The sequence below is a fragment of the Tachyglossus aculeatus genome, chromosome X2 (genome assembly GCF_015852505.1).
Source record: "Tachyglossus aculeatus isolate mTacAcu1 chromosome X2, mTacAcu1.pri, whole genome shotgun sequence".
In the NCBI taxonomy this organism is placed as follows: domain Eukaryota; kingdom Metazoa; phylum Chordata; class Mammalia; order Monotremata; family Tachyglossidae; genus Tachyglossus; species Tachyglossus aculeatus.
The window spans coordinates 29,567,710-29,582,158 of NC_052100.1; the positions used below are offsets into that span (position 1 = coordinate 29,567,710).

The 14,449-nt window shown below is 48.9% G+C and overlaps 1 protein-coding gene across 2 annotated transcripts; it reads right to left on the reverse strand.

Annotated features, from left to right (window-relative positions):
- Positions 1 to 881: 881 nt before the first annotated feature.
- TDP2 (tyrosyl-DNA phosphodiesterase 2) lies at positions 882 to 13,889 on the reverse strand. Of its 2 annotated transcripts, XM_038771009.1 has the most exons (7): positions 13,605 to 13,889; positions 11,844 to 11,929; positions 8,606 to 8,767; positions 6,409 to 6,500; positions 5,205 to 5,323; positions 3,446 to 3,616; positions 882 to 1,535 (listed from the first exon to the last, which is right to left on the reverse strand). In XM_038771009.1, the coding sequence occupies exons 1-7, from the start codon at positions 13,857 to 13,859 to the stop codon at positions 1,254 to 1,256; spliced, it is 1,167 nt and encodes a 388-aa protein (XP_038626937.1). In that variant the 5' UTR covers positions 13,860 to 13,889; the 3' UTR covers positions 882 to 1,253. The 2 variants fall into 2 exon arrangements, with proteins under 2 accessions (XP_038626937.1, XP_038626938.1); XM_038771010.1 differs by lacking the exon at positions 5,205 to 5,323.
- Positions 13,890 to 14,449: the final 560 nt, after the last annotated feature.

Consider the following 14,449-nt stretch of genomic DNA (forward strand, 5'->3'; position numbering starts at 1 on the left):
GGGATCACGTCTGCCGACTGTCTTGTACTCTCCCAAGCGCTTAGTACATAGTAAGCACTTAATAAATGCCATTATTATTATTATTACTATTATTATTATTATTGTTATTATTATTATTATTATTATTGTACTCTCCCAAGTGCTTAGTACGGGGCCCTGGATACGGTAGACTCCTTGAGGAAAGGGATCACGTCTACCGACTGTCTTGTACTCTCCCAAGCACTTAGTACATAGTAAGTGCTTAATAAACGCCATTATTATTATTATTATTATTATTATTATTATTGTACTCTCCCACGTGCTTAGTAGGGGGCCCTGGATACAGTAGACTCCTTGAAGAAAGGGATCATGTCTACCACCTGTCTTGTACTCTCCCAAGTGCTTAGTACATAGTAAGCGCTTAATAAATGCCATTATTATTATTATTATTGTACTCTCCCAAGTGCTTAGTAAGCGCTTAATAAATGCCATTATTATTATTATTATTATTATTGTACTCTCCCAAGTGCTTAGTAAGCGCTTAATAAATGCCATTATTATTATTATTATCATCATTGTACTCTCCCAAGTGCTTAGTACGGGGCCCTGGATGCAGCAGACTCCTTGAGGAAAGGGATCATGTCTACCGCCTGTCTTGTACTCCCCAAGCGCTTAGTACATAGTAAGTGCTTAATAAATGCCATTATTATTGTTATTATTATTATTATTATCATTATTATTATAATTATTGTACTCTCCCAAGTGCTTAGTACGGGGCCCTGGATACGGTAGGCTCCTTGAGGAAAGGGATCATGTCTACCGCCTGTCTTGTACTCTCCCAAGCGCTTAGTACAGTGCTCCGCACAAAACCGGCTCCCTACAAACACCACACTGACCACAACAAGAGGCGAACTTCGGAAGGCTTTATTTAAAAGGTGAACTCCGGAAGGCTTTATTTAAAAGGTTGGATGCGCTTTAGAAATAAAAATGGAGAACATTTAGGGTCGCGCTTGAGCGGCAGCCAAGGTGAAGATCCGTCCCGGCAGCAGTCGGGAATTGCGTCCTTAAAATCGTCGGGGATCGGCGGCGACCCGGAGCGGGAGGGAATCCCCTTCCCTCTCGCCTTTCCGGGAGCGTAAGAAGCGGGATCGGGGCGGCGGCCCGGAGCGGGACGGAATCCTCTTCCCTCTCGTCTTTCCGGGCTCGCGTGGCTCCGAGGGGGGGGAATGCCGGGAAGGAGCCCCAGGGATGCTCCCGCTGAAGCGGAAAGGGCTTCACAGGATGACGTCGAAGTTGCAGAGGAGGCCCCAGTGGTCACTTGGGAAGCGGCCGCAGTCCAGCTTCTCCATCCCGAGCAAATCCAAGCTGCGGGGGAGGACGTGTCCGCCCTGGGCCGCCGCCCGGAAGAACAGGCGGTCGAAGCGGAATTTGCACCTGCTGCGGATCCTCAGGTTGCAGTTGGCCTGGGTGTCCCACGTGTAGCGGCAGTACTCGGGCTTGCCCAGAAACTCCCAGATATCCAGGATGTCGCCGGGAAGGCCGCCGACTTTGGAAACCTGAAAGGGGACGGCACCTTCGCTCAGAACCCGGGTGACCCTGTCTCTCAATCAATCAATCAATCAATCGTATTTATTGAGCGCTTACTATGTGCAGAGCACTGGACTAAGCGCTTGGGAAGTCCAAGTTGGCAATGTAGAGAGACAGTCCCGACCCAACAGTGGGCTCACATCATCATCAATCGCATTTATTGAGCGCTTACTGTGTGCAGAGCACTGGACTGAGCGCTTGGGAAGTCCAAGTTGGCAGCATAGAGAGACGGTCCCGACCCGACAGTGGGCTCACAGTCTAGAAGGGGGAGACAGAGAACAAAACCAAACATACTAACAAAATAAAATAAATAGAATAGATATGTACAAGTAAAATAAAGTAATAAATAGAGTAATAAATATGTACAAACATATATACATATATACAGGTAGTATATAGGTAGTATAGGTAGGTAGTATAGGTAGTACAGGTAGTATAGCACATAGTAAGCGCTTAATAAATGCCATCGTTATTATTATTATTATTCACTGGGCCTCAGTGACTTCATCTTGAAAATGGGGATTAAGACCGTGAGCCCCCCGTGGGACAACCTGATCACCTTGTAACCCCCCCCCCACCAGCGCTTACAGCAGTGCTTTGCACACAGAAAGCGCTTAATAAATGCCATCATTATTATTATTATTATTCGCTGGGCCTCAGTGACTTCATCTTGAAAATGGGGATTAAGACCGTGAGCCCCCCGTGGGACAACCTGATCACCTTGTATCCCCCCAGCGCTTAGAAAAGTGCTTTGCACATAGTAAGCGCTTAACAAATGCCATTATTATTATTATTATTATTACTATGGGTTCTAATCCCACTCTGCCAAATCTGCTGTGTGACCTTGGGCAAGTCACAACTTCTCCGAGCCTCAGTTCCCTCATCTTTCAAATGGGGATGAAGACTGTGAGCCCCACGTGGGACAACCTGATCACCTTGTATCCCCCCCCAGCGCTTAGAGCAGTGCTTCACACATAGTAAGCGCTTAACAAATGCCATCATTATTATTATTATGGGTTCTAATCCCGACTCCGCCACGTCTGCGGTGTGACCTTGGGCAGGTCACAACTTCTCCGAGCCTCAGTTCCCTCATCTGTCAAATGGGGATGAAGACCGTGAGCCCCACGTGGGACAACCTGATCACCTTGTATCCCCCCCGGCGCTTAGAGCAGTGCTTCGCACATAGTAAGCGCTTAACAAATGCCATCAATAATAATCAATCAATCAATCGTATTTATTGAGCGCTTACTATGTGCAGAACACTGTACTAAGCGCTTGGGAAGTACAAATTGGCAACACATAGAGACAGTCCCTACCCAACAGTGGGCTCACGGTCTAAAAGGGGAAAATTTTACCTCAGCACTCTTAGGTGATCTATTCTAAACCCTCCTAGGTATTTACAATCTTTTTTCACCTCTCATACCAGAGGGGGGATTAGAACCCAGGCCTCCAACCTTTCAAGGTTGTTACTTTCCCTCTGAGCCACCACAGGCCTCACATTATATTATATATTATATATATACATACATAATATATATATATGTTATATATAATATATATTATATATATACATAATATATATAATATATATTATATATAACATAATAATATAATACAGTATCACGGACACACTCCCTGCCCAACTGAGCTTACTCTATTTATTTTACTTGTCCATATCTATTCTATTTCTTTTATTTTGTTAGTATGTTTGGTTTTGTTCTCTGTCTCCCCCTTTTAGACTGTGAGCCCACTGTTGGGTAGGGACTGGCTCCAGATGTTGCCAACTTGTACTTCCCAAGCGCTTAGTCCGGTGCTCTGCACACAGTAAGCGCTCAATAAATACGATTGACGATGATGATGATGACACGCCACGGCTCACCTCCGAGTCCCTGAGATTGGTGTCGCCTCCAAATATGACGGTCGCTGACTCTGGCATCTCCTGCATCTTCCTCCAGACGATTCTCAGCTGGTTGACTCGCTCCGTGGAGGAGTCTTTGGTGCTCTCCAGGTGGGAGGTCAGAAGATAGAGTTCGTTGCCCAGTATATTCACCTGCAACAAGAAGTCAAGTCCTGAGCCCACTGTTGGGTAGGGACCGTCTCTATACGTTGCCAATTTATACTTCCCAAGGGCTTAGTCCAGTGCTCTGCACACAGTAAGCGCTCGATAAATACGATTGATGATGACGATGATGGCCGCGAGAGACCCTGCCAGCCCCCAAACCTGCCTCATTCATTCATTCAGCCGTATCTGTTGAGCGCTTACTGTGTGCAGAGCACTGGACTAAGCGCTTGGGAAGTCCAAGTTGGCGACATAGAGAGACGGTCCCTACCCAACAGCGGGCTCACGGTCTAGAAGGCCTCATTCAAACGCCAGTCTCCGGGACTAGACTAGTCAATCAATCAATCAATCGTATTTACTGAGCGCTTACTGTGTGCAGAGCACTGGACTAAGCGCTTGGGAAGTCCAAGTCGGCAACACATAGAGACGGTCCCGACCCAACAGCGGGCTCACGGTCTAGAAGGGGGAGACGGAGAACAAAACCAAACACACTAACAAAATAAAATAAATAGAATAGACACGTACAAGATAAATAAATAAATAAATAGGGTAATAGAAGGCCTCATTCAAACGCCAGTCTTCGGGACTAGACTACTCAATCAATCGTATTTATTGAGCGCTTCCTGTGTGCAGAGCACTGGACTAAGCGCTTGGGAAGTACAAGTTGGTAACATACAGAGACAGTCCCTACCCAACAGCGGGCTCACGGTCTAGAAGGGGGAGACGGAGAACAAAACCAAACACACTAACAAAATAAAATAAACAGAATAGACACGTACAAGATAAATAAATAAATAAATAGGGTAATAGAAGGCCTCATTCAAACGCCAGTCTTCGGGACTAGACTACTCAATCAATCGTATTTATTGAGCGCTTCCTGTGTGCAGAGCACTGGACTAAGCGCTTGGGAAGTACAAGTTGGTAACATACAGAGACAGTCCCTACCCAACAGTGGGCTCACAGTCTAAAGGGGGGAGACAGAGAACAAAACCAAACATACTAACTAAATAAAATAAATAGAATAGGTACGTACAAGTAAAATAAATAAATAAATAGAGTAATAAATATGCATAAATATATATACAAAAATATGTACAAACATATATACATATATATATGCCTCAAGGGGCAGGGTCTGTGTCTTAATTCCCCTCGAGCACTCTTTCCCACAGCTTAGCACGGTATTCTGCACACTGTAAACACTCCCTAAATACTATTGCTATTTGTTGCCACCGTGTACTTCCCAAGCGCTTAGTACAGTGCCCTGCACGCAGTAAGTGCTCAATAAACACGACCGAATCAATGAATATTGCTACCACCCTGAGGCTAATTTTTCTCAGTCTTCCAAGAACCCTTTCGGGGCCTATTTAAGGGCTTTTCGGGTAGTATTTCCTTTAAGAACGACGCTGGCAAAAGCTGTTTCTGAGAATCAATCAATCAGTGGTATTTATTGAGCGCTTACTGTGTGCAGAGCACTGGACTAAGCGCTTGGGAAGTCCAAGTTGGGGAAATCTGCTAAACTAGCAAGAGATCTCGGGAATTTGACCGCGAGAAAGGGAGCCCCCCCGTCCCAAATTACCTTCACGCTCAGAAGGTTTCTCAACATTTTGGTTTCTGGGAAAGGTGTGATTTCTCGGCTTATGAACTTGACGCTTGATTTCTTCAGCATTATGACGGTGAAATAGCCATCTTCGCAACCTGCAAACGGTCGAGGAGAAGGGAGCTCCCTTCTGAGCCCGTTCCCTTGGAAAATCACCGAATGCCGGCCTCGGCTCAGCGGAGGGAGGCCCGGAAACTGGGAATCGGTTGAGTCAGCCTGTGACCCTGGGCAAGTCGCTTACCTTCTCCGTGCCTCAGTTTCCCTCCCCCTTTTAGCCTGTGAGCCCACTGTTGGGTCGGGACTGTCTCTTTATGTTGCCAATTTGTACTTCCCAGGCGCTTAGTACAGTGCTCTGCACATAGTAAGCGCTCAATAAATACGACTGATTGAGTGATTGATTGACTGACTGTAAGACGGGGATTTTGTTCTCGGTCTCCCCCTTTCAGCCTGTGAGCCCGCTGTTGGGTCGGGACCGTCTCAAGATGTTGCCAACTTGGACTTCCCAAGCGCTCAGTCCAGTGCTGTGCACACAGTAAGCGCTCAATAAATACGACTGATTGATTGATTGATTGACTGTAAGACGGGGATTTTGTTCTCGGTCTCCCCCTTTCAGCCTGTGAGCCCGCTGTTGGGTCGGGACCGTCTCAAGATGTTGCCAACTTGGACTTCCCAAGCGCTCAGTCCAGTGCTGTGCACACAGTAAGCGCTCAATAAATACGACTGATTGATTGATTGATTGACTGTAAGACGGGGATTTTGTTCTCCGTCTCCCCCTTTTAGCCTGTGAGCCCGCTGTTGGGTCGGGACCGTCTCAAGATGTTGCCAACTTGGACTTCCCAAGCGCTCAGCCCAGTGCTCTGCACACAGTAAGCGCTCAATAAATACGATTGATTGATTGATTGATTGACTGTAAGATGGGGATTCTGTTCTCCGTCTCCCCCTTTTAGCCTGTGAGCCCGCTGTTGGGTCGGGACCGTCTCTAGATGTTGCCAACTTGGACTTCCCAAGCGCTCAGCCCAGTGCTCTGCACACAGTAAGCGCTCAATAAATACGACTGATGATGACCCTCCAATTCAGAGCGTGGGAGCTCGTCTTACCTCCACCCCGGCGCTCAGTACAGTGCCTGGCGGAGCGTCGGCGCTTCCCGAGTACCGTTAGAAACGAAAAAGGAGATGTGGGTTACCTGGGATAATCGTATAATTAGTTGCTCTCTTCTTAAGGTAGCTGTAATACGCGGGAATAACCTCCTGAAGAAACACCACGGCTGGACTGTACCTAAGCAAAAAGAGGTTTTTATTCGCATTTCATCAAAAGCCACGATGCTCTTGCAGCTTAATTCTTCGACCTCAATCAGGCGCATTTATTGAGCGCTGACTGTCTCGCTGTGAACTCCTGGTGGGTAGGGAACACGTCTTCCTACTCTGTTACATTGCAGTGTTCAGTACAAGTGATTAATAAATACAGTCTTTTAGATTGTGAGCCCACTGTTGGGTAGGGACTGTCTCTATACGTTGCCAACTTGGACTTCCCAAGCGCTTAGAACAGTGCTCTGCACACAGGAAGCGCTCAATAAATACGACTGATTGATTGATTGGCAATTCTACGCCGCTACTTGAGGTGACGACGCGCTAGCCAACGGTGCTTGGCGCGTAGTAGGCGCTTCACAAATCCCATCATCATTATTATTATCAGAGGGAGTCCTCCTGGTTCATTCAGAGAAGCAGCGTGGCTCGGTAGGAAAGAGCCCGGGCTTTGGAGTCGGAGGTCATGGGTTCAAACCCCGGCTCCACCACTTGTCAGCTGTGTGACTCTGGGCAAGTCACCTCACTTCTCCGGGCCTCAGTCCCCTCCTCTGTAAAATGGGGATTAAATCTGTGAGCCCCACGAGGGACAACCCGATCACCTTGTAACCTCCCCAGCGCTTGGAACAGTGCTTGGCACATAGTAAGCGCTTAATAGATGCCATCATTATTATTATTATTCAGTTCACTGCGGCCCACGGTGAGCGTTCAACAAATACCACAGACTGACGCTCAACCACCACCGTGAATGCGGATTTGTATTTAAAAAAGGGGTCCGATAACGCCTCGCAGAGATTCGAGGAAAAAATGGGCGATTCGCCGGCTTGGGGCACCAACAACTTGCTCGCTACTTGAGATAACGACGCGCTAGCCAACAGTGCTTGGCGCATAGTAGGCGCTTCACAAATACCATCTATTTATTTATAGATATTTATTTATCTATCTTCACAAATACCATCTACCTAAATCTATCTATCTATTTATTTATTTTACTTGTACATTTCTATCCCATTTATTTTATTTTGTTGGTATGTTTGGTTTTGTTCTCTGTCCCCCCCTTTTAGACCGTGAGCCCACTGTTGGGTAGGGACTGTCTATGTGTGGCCAATTTGTACTTCCCGAGCGCTTAGTACAGTGCTCTGCACATAGTAAGCGCTCAATAAATCAATCAATCAATCAATCAATCGTATTGAGCGCTTACTATGTGCAGAGCACTGTACTAAGCGCTTGGGAAGTACAAACTGGCAACACATAGAGACAGTCCCTACCCAACAGTGGGCTCACGGTCTAAAAGGGGGAGACAGAGAACAGAACCAAACATACCAACAAAATAAAATAAATAGGATAGAAATGTACAAGTAAAATAGAGTAATAAATATGTACAACCATAAATAAATACGATTGATTGATTGATTGATTGATCATTATTATTATCAGAGGGAGTCCTCCTGGTTCATTCAGTTCACTGCCGCCCACGGTGAGCGTTTAATAAATACCACAGACTGACGCTCAACCACCACCATGAATGCGGATTTGTGTTAAAGAAAAGGGATCCGATAACGCCTCGCGGAGATTCGAGGAAAAAACGGGCGATTCGCCGGCTTGGGGCACTAACTTGCTCGAGCGGGAGCGTAATTTGCCAGGCTCGACGGAGGAAGCGTGTCTCGGGGCCAGCGACGAGAGTCCATTTCGCCAACCCGGCATCCCGAATCCTTTCAGTCGCCTCCCTCCTCTTCCCAACCGAACGCCCTCCTTTTCGGGAAAAGCGATCCAGGAGTCTCCCCGCTGAAGAACGACGGGTGAGCTTCGGTAACGGGCACCCGTGCGACGGAATGGGTCGTAATGGTACCGGTTTCGAGGCCCTTAAGGAGCTGATGCATCTCGCCTCCCTTTCAGAAATAAACCGATGTGGAACTTGTCCTCTAAAAATCCACCTCTTTTTTCAACCTGCTTTAACCCGGTCCCCCTAACGACATTGCCTTTCTCTATATTTCCCCAAATATTCCCTACGCGGGACGCCGCCCCACGATGTGAACGGATCGGACGGACGGGATAGCCGGAAAAAGCAGGGTTACTTACAGAGTTAAATAGGAGCACACGGCTCTGGCCCTCTCCGACAGATTGTTTGGATCGAGGCCATCGACGTTCCAACAAATGATGCTGAAGGTGCTGTCGTCTTCCCTTTTGCCGCGATGAGCAGAACCGGAGGCCCCGGTGGGAGAGTCGTCCGTCAGGTCCACGCTACGAGGAACCCCCCCAAAAAAACAAAAAAAAACATATTTTTACAAAAATCAGTTAACGGATTTCAACCGAGTCCCCCATCTCCACTTGCAGGGTGAATTACTTCTTGTTGGCTGCCCTTTTGTATATATGTTTGTACATACTTAATACTCTATTTTACTTGTACGTAGATGAATTACTTCTTGTTGGCTGCCCTTTCGTATATATGTTTGTACATATTTATTACTCTATTTATTTTACTTGTACGTATCTATTTTATTTTGTAGTATGCTTGGTGTTGTCTCCCCCTTTTAGACTGCGAGCCCACTGTTGGGTAGGGACTGTCTCTATATGTTGCCAATTTGTACTTCCCAAGCGCTTAGTCCAGTGCTCTGCACACAGTAAGCTCTCAATAAATACGATTGATGATGATTACTCTATTTATTTTACTTGTATATATCTATTCTATTTATTTTATTTTGTTAGTATCTTTGGTTTTGTTCTCTGTCTCCCCCTTTTAGACTGTGAGCCCACTGATGGGTAGGGACTGTCTCTATATGTTGCCAATTTGTACTTCCCAAGCGCTTAGTACAGTGCTCTGCACACAGGAAGCGCTCAGTAAATACGATTGATGATGATTACTCTATTTATTTATTTATTTTACTTGTATATATCTATTCTATTTATTTTATTTTGTTGGTATGTTTGGTTTTGTTCTCTGTCTCCCCCTTCTAGACTGTGAGCCCACTGTTGGGTAGGGACCGTCTCTATATGTTGCCAACTTGGACTTCCCAAGCGCTTAGTACAGTGCTCTGCACACAGGAAGCGCTCAATAAATACGACTGATGATGATGATAATAGGTTCCTGATGAAGGGACAATATGAGGCTCAAGAGGGGATTTGGGATAGTGGACTGTGACGGTTGAGTAGGGACCGTCTCTATATGTCGCCAACTTGGACTTCCCAAGCGCTTAGTACAGTGCTCCGCACACAGTAAGTGCTCAATAAGTACGATTGAGTGAATGAATGGAAGCCAAGAGGGAGGACGGATTCCCGGCCGAGCGTCTACGGGTTTCCTGGAGTTCAATTTGGGGATATTGGAAGTTCCGAACACATCACGGCTTTAACTTGTACTTCCCAAGCACTCAGTACAGTGCTCTGCACACAGTAAGCGCTCAATAAATGCGATCGATTGATTGATTGATTGATTAGCCATGAATACGGACGTCCAGGATGGCACCGTCACGAGGGTTTCCTCAGTTTCCCAGGCCCCCGTCCGGGGAGGGCCTTGGGGATCGACGGGACAATTACCAAATTAGAGAAGCAGCGTGGCTCAGTGGAAGGAGCCCGGGCTTTGGAGTCGGAGGTCGTGGGTTCAAATCCCGGCCCCGCCAACTGTCAGCTGGGTGACTTTGGGCAAGTCCCTTCACTTCTCTGGGCCTCAGTTCCCTCATCTGGAAAATGGGGATGAAGACTGCGAGCCCCCCGTGGGACAACCTGATCACCCTGTCACCTCCCCAGGGCTTCGAACAGTGCCTCGCGCATAGTAAGCGCTTAATAAATGCCATCATTATTATTACCAAATACTGCAATTATTATTATGAAACAGGGAGAGAACATTACTGAGACACTAAGGTCACATTCTTACAAAAAGATGGAGCCCAGTTCACCAAGAAGCTGAGCAGGCAGAAGATAGCGAGGTTCCAGAGGGGAAAACCGGGAATTCAATCGTATTTATTGAGCGCTTACTGTGTGCGGAGCACTGTACTAAGCGCTTGGGAAGTATAGATCGGCAACAAATAGAGACGGTCCCTACCCCACAACGGGCTCACAGTCTAGAAGGGGGAGACGGACAACAAAACGACCGGTGGATAGTCTATCCCTAAGCTCGAGGACGGGTGCAACCACCTCCCCACTGGACTGGTATTTGTTAAGCGCCTACTATGTGCCAAGCACTGCACTAAGTGCTGGGGTAGACACAAGGGAAGTATTTTACTCGTCCATATCTATTCTATTTATTTTATTTTGTTAGTATGTTTGGTTTTGTTCTCTGTCTCCCCCTTTTAGACTGTGAGCCCGCTGTTGGGTAGGGACTGTCTCTATATGTTGCCAACTTGGACTTCCCAAGCGCTTAGTCTAGTGCTCTGCACACAGTAAGCGCTCAATAAATACGATCGATCGATTGATTGATTACTCTGTTTATTTTACTTGTACATATCTATTCTATTTATTTTATTTTGTTAGTATGTTTGGTTTTGTTCTCTGTCTCCCCCTTTTAGACTGTGAGCCCACTGTTGGGTAGGGACTGTCTCTATATGTTGCCAACTTGGACTTCCCAAGCGCTTAGTCCAGTGCTCTGCACACAGTAAGCGCTCAATAAATACGATTGATTGATTGATTGATTACTTCCTTCCTCTCCCCCTCGCTCCCCTCTCCATCCCCCCCAATCTTACCTCCTTCCCTTCCCCACAGCACCTGTAGATATGGATATATGTTTGTACATATTTATTACTCTATTTATTTTACTTGTACATATCTATTCTATTGATTTTATTTTGTTAGTATGTTTGGTTTTGTTTTCCATCTCCCCCCTTTTAGACTGTGAGCCCGCTGTTGGGTAGGGACCGTCTCTCTATGTACTTCCCAAGCGCTTAGTACAGTGCTCTGCACACAGTAAGCGCTCAATAAATACGATTGATTGATTACTTCCTTCCTCTCCCCCTCGCCCCCCTCTCCATCCCCCCCATCTTACCTCCTTCCCTTCCCCACAGCACCTGTATATATGTATATGTTTGTACAGATTTATTACTCTATTTATTTATTTCTTTTACTTGTCCATATCTATTCTATTTATTTTATTTTGTTAGTATGTTTGGTTTTGTTCTCCGTCTCCCCCCTTTTAGACTGTGAGCCCGCCGTTGGGTAGGGACCGTCTCTATATGTTGCCAACTTGGACTTCCCAAGCGCTTAGTCCAGTGCTCTGCACACAGTAAGCGCTCAATAAATACGATTGATGATGATGATAGTAGGCGCTTAACACATAGCCATCACTGTTGCGGCCTTGAGTCCTTCCGGCCGGCCCGTCGGCGCCCCTTACCAAACTTCCGGGGCGGCGGGGGGCGAGGGGCTGCCGCCCGTGTGCCGGGGGTCTTCGGGGGGCTCGAAATAGGAGTCCAGTGCCCTCTGAAAAGGAAAAGCAAAGCGTTGGTACCAAAAGAGGTGAGGGTCTCGAGTTCTAATCCCGGCTCCGCCACTTTTGTCTGCTGTGTGACTTCACTTCTTCTTATCACATCTGGAAAATGGGGATGAAGACTGCGAGCCCCACGTAGGACAACCTGATCACCTTCTATCTACCCCGGTGCTTAGTGCTCAGCACAGAGTAAGCGCTTAACAAATAGCACCATAATTATTAGACTGAATAATTATACGATTGAATAGAGAAGCAGCCTGGTTTAGTAGAAAGAGCCCGGGATTGGGAGTCAGGGGTCGTGGGTTCCAATCCCACCTCCGCCACTCATCAGCTGTGTGACCTTGGGCAAGTCACTTCACCGGGCCTCCGTTCCCTCATCTGTAAAATGGGGGTGAAGGCTGTGAGCCCCACGTGGGGCAACCTGATTACCTTGTATCTACCCCGGCGCTCAGAACAGTGCTTGGCACATAGTAAGCGCTTAACAAATACCATTATTATTAGAGAAGCAGTGTAGCTCAGTGGAAAGAGCCCAAGCTGCTTCTCACGTCAGCTGTGTGACACTGGGCAAGTCACTTCACTTCTCTGGGCCTCAGTGACCTCATCTGGAAAATTCACTCCATCGTATTGAGCGCTTCCCGTGTGCTGAGCACTGTACTAAGCGCTCTGACTCCCAAGCCCGGGCTCTTTCCACTGAGCCACGCCGCTTCTCAAGGTAATCAGGTTGTCCCACATGGGGCTCACCGTCTTCATGCGCATTTTACAGACGGGGGAACTGAGGCCCAGAGAAGTGACTTGCCCTAAGTCACGCAGCTGACAATTGGCAGGGCCGGGATTTGAACCCACGACCTCTGACTCCCAAGCCCGGGCTCTTTCCACTGAGCCCCGCCGCGTCTCACGTCAGCTGTGTGACGCTGGGCAAGTCACTTCACTTCTCCGGGCCTCAGTGACCTCATCTGGAAAATTCACTCCATCGTATTGAGCGCTTCCCGTGTGCAGGGCACTGTACTAAGCGCTTGGGAAGTCCAAGCTGGCAACAGATAGAGCTGGTTGTCCATTCAATCGTATTTATCGAGCGCTTACTGTGTGCAGGGCACTGTACTAAGCGCTTGGGAAGTCCAAATTGGCAACAGATAGAGCCGGTTGTCCATTCAATCGTATTTATCGAGCGCTTACTGTGTGCAGGGCACTGTACTAAGCGCTTGGGAAGTCCAAGTTGGCAACAGATAGAGCCGGTCATCCATTCAATCACATTTATTGAGCGCTTACTGTGGGCAGGGCACTGTACTGAGCGCTTGGGAAGTCCAAGTTGGCAACAGATGGAGCCGGCCCCTACCCAACGGCGGGCTCACAGTGGGGATGAGGACTGTGGGCCAACCTGACGTCCTTGTCTCTCCCCCCAGCGCTTAGTACAGTGCTTGGCACGTCTTAAGCGCCTCACAAATGCCGTGGTTATTATTATTGCGATTGCCAATCGCTAGACTGGGAGCCCACTGTGGGTAGGGACCGTCTCTAGATGTTGCCAATTTGTACTTCCCAAGCGCTTAGTCCAGTGCTGTGCACACAGTAAGCGCTCAATCAATAGGATTGATTGATCGATTGATTGATTGATTGCCGTCCTGATGGCGATTGTTGTGGTGATGGGGACGCTGGCCCGAGCCCGGGCCTTACGTCCAGTGCCCAGGCGCTGGCCTGCAGGGCGGCCCGGGCGGCCTCCTGCGGGCAGCCCGTGATGGCCACGAAGTGCGAGCAGAGCCGCTCCTCCTGGGCCGGTCCCGGGCCTTCTCCGCTGAAGCCTCCATCGCCGTTGCCATGGCCTCCCTCGCCGTTGCCATGGCCGCCCCCGCCGTTGCCATGGCCTCCCCCGCCGTTGCCATGGCCGCCCTCGCCCTGGCTTGGCGTCGTCGTTACCCGGGCGGCCGCCATTGCGCCGGACCCCGGGTACCACCTCAGCCCCAGCCCGCCAAACACGCGCGCAGGCGCACAAACGCCGAGGCACCCCACCCTCCGCTGTTCGGCGCAGGCGCACAACCGCCGTGGCACCCCCTCCCTCACCGCTGCTTCGGCGCAGGCGCAGAACCTCCGCTGCGCCCCCTCCTTCCTCTCCTCCCCCGCCCGCCGCTGTTTCGGCGCAGGCGCACAACCGTCGCTGCTGCCCCTCCTTTATCTCCCCCCCCTTTTTTGCTGCTTCAGCGCATGCGTAGAACCGCCGCTGCGCCCCCCCGCCCACGGCTGTTTCAGCGCAGGCGCACAACTGCCGCTGCGCCCCCCTCCCTTCTCTCCCCCTCCGTCACCGCTGTTCGGCGCAGGCGCACAACCGTCGCTGCTGCCCCTCCTTTATCTCCCCCCCTTTGCTGCTTCAGCGCATGCGTAGAACCGCCGCTGCGCCCCCCCCCCGCCCCCCGCTGTTTCAGCGCAGGCGCACAACGGCCGCTGCGCCCCCTCCCTTCTCTCCCCCTCCATCACCGCTACTCGGCGCAGGCGCAGGCCCGTCGCTGCTGAGAGCTCACCTCCTC

Bases quoted from the DNA above. Each gene is read 5' to 3' on its own strand.
- TDP2 (XM_038771009.1), bottom strand. From the start codon at position 13,859: ATGGCGGCCGCCCGGGTAACGACGACGCCAAGCCAGGGCGAGGGCGGC. The intron at 11,930-13,604 runs GTAAGGCCCGGG...TTTCCTTTTCAG, and splicing joins CCAGCGCCTGGGCACTGGAC to AGGGCACTGGACTCCTATTT. The intron at 8,768-11,843 runs GTAAGGGGCGCC...GGTTCCTCGTAG, and splicing joins CCCGCCGCCCCGGAAGTTTG to CGTGGACCTGACGGACGACT.